Raw genomic sequence first — 8,665 nt, 5'->3', positions numbered from 1 at the left:
TTAGAGTTCCAATTTAAAAACTCATATTATTCTTAGTAAGTAAAAAGAATAACAAACAGAAAAGTGATTGATTGATTATACATGTCGTCGATTTATATATCATACGCTTTATATTATCCATAAGTATAAAGAATAACAATCAGAAGGTGATTGGTTGATTAAACATATCGTCACTTTACAAAATATATACTTTATATTATCACCGAGTCCAAAAAATAACAAGCTGAATATAAAAGATATGCTAACATCTCCTCATAAATTAACTATAACTTGCTCATATACTTTGTTTAGTTTCAATAATTCCACGTGACATGGAGATGAACATGTCTTATTATCCACATTTTCATTTAGGCTTTGGCTAAATTTATTTATTCAATTTTTTTACAAAATATTTATATTTTACCCCTTATTTATATATTTACAGCATTATAGTTTCAATCATTTTTTAATTGTATATATTTTGTATACTGGAGACAATTATTATTGTCCCTCGGTTCACCACTGCACATGACTGGTTGTTGCATATTGAAACAATTATCATTGTATTATGCTTGAGAATTTTTAATTTTAGCACACAAAAGAAAAAAAATCAATCAATCAACACAAATCTCAAACTCAAACCGTGAAAACGAATAGAACTTAATTAAAAATGAAAGGTACATTTGATTAAGTTTCTCCATATTACGCACAAATCAGTGTAAAGTTGTGATTTTGCAAGCGCAGTTTTCAATCAACCAACACTCCTAATTACTTTTAGGATTCTTTTAAAGGTTATCTCTCCACACTAACTGAGCTAAAGCAAAAATGTCTCTTTTATTCAAGTATAAGATGAACACAACAATGAAATGGCTAACCCGTAAAATCAAAATAGCCCAAGCCTAAAATATAAAAAAGGTGAGAATTGGGCAAATACTAAGTTGAGTCTCTGTTTTATAGACTGCATTCGTGTGTGTCTCTACTCCCTTGTGCAATTAGTCTGTGAAGGCATCTCTTATTTTGATATCTTTGCAGTCAATTCTCTCACCAGCTTAGCAGCAACCATTGCTGTCATCCCATCAACAGTGTCTCGTTGTGGATTGAATTCCACCACATCTGCTGCAACAACATCGCCTTTGAGGTTGTGGAGAATGTTGAGAATGTCACGAAAAGACAGACCGCCAGGCTCGATGTGAGACACTCCGGGAGCAAAAGCAGGGTCAAGAGAATCTACATCTATTGAAACGTAAACACCCTTCACACCTTCCCCCAGTTTCTGTCAAAGGAATACATATTAAGAGTTGTAATCTAGTATACTGTCATTTGTAGTTGTAATCTAATCTGGAATGAAGAGAGAGATACCAGATTTTCCAGAAAAGGACGATCTCTTGAGAAAGTTCGCATTTCATACTGCTCAACACCAAATTTTTTGCCTTGTTCACGCCCTTCGGATGTTATTGATCTAATTCCCACCTGAAGAATCAGAAATGAACTTGCCTTGAGAATAATAAAAACTAGGGAACTCCATTACAGAGTCACTCTATTCACAAGATATACAATGCCTTTATTTCTTTGGATAAAAAATAGAAATGTTTACTTCCGGAGTAAATTTCTTTCATTACATAGTTTTGCATTATGCATTCCTTTTCTACCAGGCAAAAAGTATAAGGAGAAAATGTTAGGTGCAACTAATCTGATCACCATCCAACTACTAATCAAACCTTGCAGTTTCAATCGTTCAAAGAATATTATCCAGCTCTCTTAGCAATATGCATGCCAAAACTACCAGCCAACAGTGCTGGAGCTACACTTGAGGCCCTCCCTAATTTCATTTACCCCATTATATTTTGTATATTAAATCAATAAAAAAAATGTTTTAACTTAAAATTTTAAGAAAAATAGAAATAAAGCCCCCCTAAAAATTTTAAAACACAAAATTAGCCCTCTTAAAAAAAATTCTGGCTTTGGCAATAAAATGTTTCAAGTTCTCTGCCGATGATCATTCTTCAAGGGATTACTTTAAACAGAAGTAAAAAATTTAGCTATGTTAGCTTACTGGAAATGAATGAGACAAAGACATAATCAATTATAGCAATTAATTTATACCTTCAACAGTTCTAAACAATAGCTTAATAGCTTAACTAATGATAACGCAAGTATATGGAACATTTGAAAAGTATCAAATTTCACCTGCAAAAGACGCCGAGCATAACCACCCTCCATGATTCGGGCAAAAGATGATGCATGTGAATATTTGTTCCCTTCGAAAGCATGATAGATATCTGGATGTGCGTCAAAATGAAGAATGTCCACAGGTCCCCCAAGCTTCTCAGAGACAGCTCTTACAACAGGGAATGAAATTGAGTGGTCACCACCTAACACTAATGGACGCAATGGACTCTGTAAAAAAAGTATAGACATAATTTCAAGATTCATCATTTATCTACCAAACTAAACTAAAAACCCACTTTTCCATCATACTAGTTTATCTTCCATAACAAAATTTGGGCAAAGAAACATGATCATATAATCCCCCATTGGCGAGTCATTCATTACAGAATAAAGACAGATATTGATTCTACTTATTTGATTACACTCCTTACTGTTCCTAACACCAACATTACCTCTTCCATCACAAGCTTGACAGACTCACTAACAACACTCATCAATCTGTCGTCGTCCACACCACAGTCACGAATTTCTTGAACAGGAACGTCACCCACATCAGTTAGTACCCTCGGATCTTTCAATTCTTTTCCTGAATTGCCACAATATAGAGCATCAAAATACATCACCCAACCCCCCAGAAAGAAGGGGGCATTGAACTACACTAGATTCATTTGGGTCAATACAAAAATCAAATTTTAGCTTAAGCAGCTGAAAGGGGTTATTAGTTATTACCTTCTTCGGTAGCTGAGTTTGTGCTACCACACCAGATGGCCTCTCTAATGCGAGGAGGAGCAAAAGCAGGCCCTTGTAAAAACGACGAGTTATGTCCAAGCGGAACTCCTAGAAGAGAAGCCGATGCTACAGCACCCCCTAAAGCACGCACTAATTCTCCCTAATAAACAAAATTTGACACATAAATCACTCACTCTGCTGCTTGCCTTAAGAAACCCATCTCAAAATTTTCATTATCAAACATAAAATTTTATATAAATGTTACCTTGAGCTTTGCCCTCTCGCGAATGAGAGTTAGAGAAGCATCGATAACGCGATTCTGGCCCTTTTCCAACAAATCAGCAGGAACACTTGTGGCGTTCCGTTTCTGCAAGTAATGAGCTCCTCTCCTCCATATCTTTGATACCACCATCTCTCTACTCGCCAAAACCGCTTTCACAACAGCAGAAAGCTAAGAAACGCTTCGAGTTAAACACGTTTCGTTTGGTCGAATATTCAAGTTTCCCAAACCCAAAAAAGAAAAAACGTTTCACTCTGTAAGACTGAGAACGAGAACTGAAATGGGTAGTTGGTCACGAAGCGTTTCTATAGGAGAAAAATGGTTTGTCTTGGTAGGTAAATGCTACCATGCATAGGCAGAGCTGTCTTCTTCCGAATTATTTTGTCACTGTACAAAAAGGAGAGCTTTTGGCTTAATCACTTCTTTCAATGTAGCAAATGACGAAAATACCCATGCATAAGGCTGAGATTGAATGGGTAATTTTGTCTTTTAAGGACTGTACACGGTGGTTTTGGAGTGGCGATAGTGAGTTTTAGGAGAGATAAGACAGATGACGTTCTCGTCTGTTCGTTGCTGACTCTAATAACAATTAGATCAGACGAACTTACGAGTCCCGAAAAGTGGCGAATGATGTCACGCGCTACAATGCGTATGTAAGTTTCTATCTGTCTGACGTGTACGGAATGTTCAGAGATAATGCGCTGCACTGCGCTGCGTCGCGCATTTCAAGGCAACGAGGAATTGAATGGGGCCCGGCCCATTTGAAGCCCGTCATTATGGGCCTGATTCTGTTCTGCTTAATGGGCCTAGTATATTACTTGACTTTGTTTTAAAGGAAATTAGATTAGTATCAGTAATTATACATAAAAAAAAAACGTGTAGTGCGCGTCCAATTATGAAAAATACCAACTAAAAGTACTTATGGCTTTCGTATAAAGTCGATTTCACGACTCTCGTTAGTTAAACAAATAAATATGGCTAATAATGTCTTGTTGGTAGGAATAATTGTGAAACCCATTAATTCATCTAACTTTTTAAAGGTCTCGACATTGCACAAACAATAACCAAAAACTAGTCTAACATAAAGAGTAAATGACCTGTTATTATATATATATCTTACACACAAAAAAGTCGATTTCTTTTATGAAGACCAATTTTTTTGGTAGTTTAAGGCAGCACGAGGAACTGGTGGACGACGTTATGATCATTACTGTGTTGCCATAAAATGAAATTCATAGGCAAATAATTTAATATATAGCAATTTTTTTTTTTTTTTCATTTGCTGTGCTTGAATGAATGAATAATGGAATTTGGACCACCATTTGTTTTGTCTGGTGGTCCCTTTAGCTTTATAAATAGAGGCTATTCGTTCAAACCGAAACCAAAGCAAAATTTATACATATTTATTAAGGTTGATAATTTGTGTAAACGTGTCAGATTCATATCGACACGATTAAGGTAAATACGAACACGATATGATTATTAAACGTGTCAAAAACACGACACGATTATTAAACGGTTCAACACGACACGGTAACACGATTAATATGTCATGACACAATATGAAATTGACACAATTAATCATAACTATATGAAAAAATCATAAAACCTATGATAATTATTCGTATTATCGTGTTGACATGACACAATTATTAAACGGGTCAACACGATTATGATACGACACGATTAAGGTAAACATGAACACGACACGATTATTAAACATGTCAAAAACTCAAACAGGACCACGAACACGATTAATAAACGTGTCACCCAAACTCATTTATTTTCGTATCGTGTCGTGTCATGTCATGGTGTCGTAACCCAACCCAAATTGCTACCCCTAATGTTTATATACATATAGATTTGTACCTCAAATAGTAGAATTGTTAATTTATGTGTGGTGGTGATTATGGTGTTGTTGTCTCCTTTGATTGTGGCGAGATTGTGAGTTATGTTGAGTTGGAAGTTATGTCATTAACAATTTTTTAACTAAAATGATGTACACAATATTTAACATGTAATAAAAAACAATGAAAATTGAAATTTGCTAACGAGTTTTCTAGTGATGATTTTCACGTACCAAACTCTAACGAACTCCCAAAACACTCCTTAAAAATACCATATAATCACGATATTAAGAAATTTACATTATTTGTACGAGTAAGTTAAGAATATGTTCTTTTCATAACAACAATGTAGCTTTTGTATTACTTAAATTAAAATAGAGGAGATTTGAAACGTACCCTTTTACTATGGAAGGACGATGTTAAATAAATATAAAAAAAATTACTTTATAAATAAATTTACTTTCCTTAAAATAAAATAAAAAAAATCTAATAAATAATAATGGAACAAACAAAATTATTGGCGTGCCGGGATCGTACCCGATCTGACCCAAGTCATCGATTCATTTTGTTTAATTTTTCCAAATCGAAAACTCGCCTACCAACCTTAACAGTCAAGCTCAAGCCCACCGTCGTCACCGCCTCGCGTCGCGGACACACCAACATTTCTCCAACCCTCTATAACTTCTCTCTTCTCGCCTCACTACCACTCAGAAAACTTTCCTCTACTCTTTTCAAGGTTCAGTTTGGTTCTTTCCTCTCTATAACTATATCTACATATACACTATATGTATACATTTATTTATTCGTTTATGTACGTTGCTTGATGATTCATTCATGGGGAGTTCTCTCGTAAGATTCCCTAGTTTCTTCCTGAATTTGCATTCCAGGTACTCATCTTCTCATATTCTCCCTTGGAGATTGAGTCAATTTAGACCAATTCCACTGTTTGCCGAGTTAGGGTTTTATTTTTGCCTTTAATCTCACTTTGTTCCCATCTCGTCTTGAATCCCTGTCTCCAGCAGCTATCACTTGTGCGTTATCCTCTTCAACGATATAAGCTGAAATGTTTATATAATTATATATCATTTTAGGGGGGTTTTGATCTGGGATATTTTGTCTTAAATATATGATTTTTTTTATATCTATAAATTGATGCATTGTGGGAGTTTGGCAATGGCTTTTGTGATTATTATTTTTTAGTCTGCGATTTCGACCATAGTTTTTGGGTTTGCGTGTGTGAGACAAGGTTACATGCCAATAATGTTTTTGGTAAAAGTTTTTTTAAAGCTCATTTTGCAATATCCCTCAAAATGCATTACGTGTAAGAAAGACTATTCTGTTGAGTTATAAGGAATAAGATGTTACCTGGATCAAGCTCAAAGATATATGTTGAATTATCTCTAATGTTTTTGCAATGAATTGTGTGTTGATAATTGTCAATTTTTCTGTCATACTAATTCTGTAACTGATTTCTTTGTGCGTTTTAGATTGAAGGGTATTATGATAGCTGGGTGTAGACAGTGGCAGATATGTGGATCATATAGGTAAGCAGCTCATGCTTCTTTCCTTTTTTTTGCTGTATATGATTTGGGTATTGTTAGTTGATCTAATTACTGCTATTTTCAAGTTTTATTACAAATGTTTTGGTTTTGCTAATCTGAAAAGCCGAGTATTTAAATGTTGTGTATTGTCTTGTATTTTTTTTTTTGGATAAACCACCTAATCAAATTGAGATGAGGATTTATTTCATTAGAACGACTGGAAATTTGTAACCTTGTATTCATTCTTAACTTTATGAATGTATAGCAGGCTGCGGGCCTTGTTATAGCATAGATAATAGATTGATTTTATTTTCTTTTGTCTGGCTGGATTTTGGGACTTCTTTCGAATTTATTTTTTGAACATTACCAGAAAGGTATGTATACCTTGTCCTGAGGTTAACTTTGCTTGTGTCCATGTTCATAAGTGGTTTTTCCTGGGTTGGTGTGATTCAAATTTGAAAATTAACAGTTACATCATATTCCGAAATTTGAAAATTAACAGTTACATCTTATTCCTAGATTATTGCATTATTAAGAGCCTTCCGTTGACTAGTAGAAGATGCCACTAATATTTCATTAGGTATTTCCAGCTCTTGTAGTATTGGTTCTTTATCTAGAAGAGGTCTATTTAACCACCACCAACTTGGTAGCAGCTATGCTACCCACTGGAGCAAAGGATTCCCAACTTCGTGAGAGCAACAGCCAGAAGGTTCACCCACAACCAATGGAAGAGGCTATGAATCAGAACCCAGAAGCTGTCGAGGCCCTGATATCCAAGATTTTTACCAACATTTCTTCCCTGAAGTCAGCTTACATCCAACTTCAAGCAGCTCATACTCCTTACAACCCTGATAAAATTCAAACTGCCGATAAGCTTGTAATATCTGAACTGAAGAACTTGTCTGAACTCAAACACTTTTACAGAGAGAACAATCCCAAGCCAGTATGTGTTTCACCACAGGATTCTCGATTGGCTGCTGAGATCCAAGAACAACAGAGCCTGCTGAAGACCTATGAGGTTATGGTTAAGAAGTTCCAGTCTGAAATTCAGAATAAAGATTCTGAGATCCTTCAGATGCAACGGCAAATTGAGGAGGCAAACCAGAAGCGAGTAAAGCTGGAAAAGAATCTCAAGCTCAGGGGATTGTTGTCAAAAGATTCTGAAGGTTCGGCAGATGAGAATGGATTTTTCCATGTGGATCTAACTCCTGATCTTTTCATGTCATACGTAGAAGCTACCTTTAAAGCTATTCATGATTTTTCTAAACCGTTGATCAACATGATGAAAGCTGCGGGGTGGGACCTCGATGCTGCAGCTAACTCAATTGAACCCAATGTTGTTTATGCGAAAAGGGCTCACAAGAAATATGCATTTGAATCCAATATTTGCCAACAAATGTTCAGTGGCTTTCAGCAGGAAAGCTTTGCCATGAAAGTAGATGATCTTACTCTCACAAAGGACAGCTTCTTCAACCAATTTCTTGCATTAAGGGAGATGGATCCACTTGACATGCTTGGTCAAAGTCCAGATTCGGTGTTTGGGAGGTTTTGCCGGAGCAAATACCTAGTAGTGGTTCACCAGAAGATGGAGGCTTCTTTTTTTGGGAACATGGATCAACGGAATTATGTCACGGGAGGCGGGCATCCAAGGACTCCTTTCTACCAGGCATTTCTAAAACTGGCCAAGGCAGTCTGGCTTTTGCATAGGTTGGCTTATTCTTTTGATCCCAGTGTTAAGGTCTTCCAAGTGAAGAGAGGAAGTGAATTCTCCGAGGTTTATATGGAAAGTGTTGTGAAGAATTTGATAATAGATGAAAATGACCCAAAACCTAAGGTGGGACTCATGGTTATGCCTGGTTTCTCGATTGGTGGGAGTGTGATTCAGAGTCGAGTATATCTCTCGGGCATGAAGGTTGCTGAATAACTTCCCAACCTTACAATGTCAAATGCAAACGTGTACTTGGTGTGTTTACTACTGTTTTGTTTCTTTTACTGTAACATCTCGTAGCTGCTGGTTGTGTAATCTGTAACTTTTATTCCTGTCCTGTTTGTGAGATGGAAGGATTGTTTTATATATCTACTTCATTCTATCTTATATTTTGATTCATTTGCTTTCCAGT

The 8,665-nt window shown here is 35.9% G+C and overlaps 2 protein-coding genes across 7 annotated transcripts; one reads left to right on the top strand and one right to left on the bottom strand.

Moving 5' to 3' along the window:
- Window positions 1-609: 609 nt before the first annotated feature.
- Window positions 610-3,620, bottom strand: LOC133797651 (arginase 1, mitochondrial). Its single transcript, XM_062235631.1, has 6 exons — window positions 3,143-3,620; window positions 2,878-3,037; window positions 2,601-2,734; window positions 2,167-2,376; window positions 1,339-1,449; window positions 610-1,252 (listed from the first exon to the last, which is right to left on the bottom strand). The coding sequence occupies exons 1-6, from the start codon at window positions 3,287-3,289 to the stop codon at window positions 992-994; spliced, it is 1,023 nt and encodes a 340-aa protein (XP_062091615.1). The 5' UTR covers window positions 3,290-3,620; the 3' UTR covers window positions 610-991.
- Window positions 3,621-5,523: 1,903 nt separating this feature from the next.
- On the top strand, window positions 5,524-8,640 carry LOC133797649 (protein GRAVITROPIC IN THE LIGHT 1). Of its 6 annotated transcripts, none has more exons than XM_062235626.1 (3): window positions 5,524-5,740; window positions 6,492-6,548; window positions 7,199-8,640. In XM_062235626.1, exon 3 carries the CDS (start codon window positions 7,201-7,203, stop codon window positions 8,467-8,469), a length of 1,269 nt encoding a protein of 422 aa, XP_062091610.1. In that variant the 5' UTR covers window positions 5,524-5,740; window positions 6,492-6,548; window positions 7,199-7,200; the 3' UTR covers window positions 8,470-8,640. The 6 variants fall into 6 exon arrangements, with proteins under 6 accessions (XP_062091610.1, XP_062091607.1, XP_062091611.1 ...); XM_062235623.1 differs by having other exon boundaries at window positions 7,136-8,640; XM_062235627.1 differs by having other exon boundaries at window positions 7,126-8,640.
- Window positions 8,641-8,665: the final 25 nt, after the last annotated feature.

The sequence above is a fragment of the Humulus lupulus genome, chromosome 8 (assembly GCF_963169125.1).
Source record: "Humulus lupulus chromosome 8, drHumLupu1.1, whole genome shotgun sequence".
NCBI lineage: Eukaryota > Viridiplantae > Streptophyta > Magnoliopsida > Rosales > Cannabaceae > Humulus > Humulus lupulus.
The sequence above is the reverse complement of the archived record's forward strand: the minus strand, read 5'-3'. Positions and strand labels throughout refer to the sequence as shown.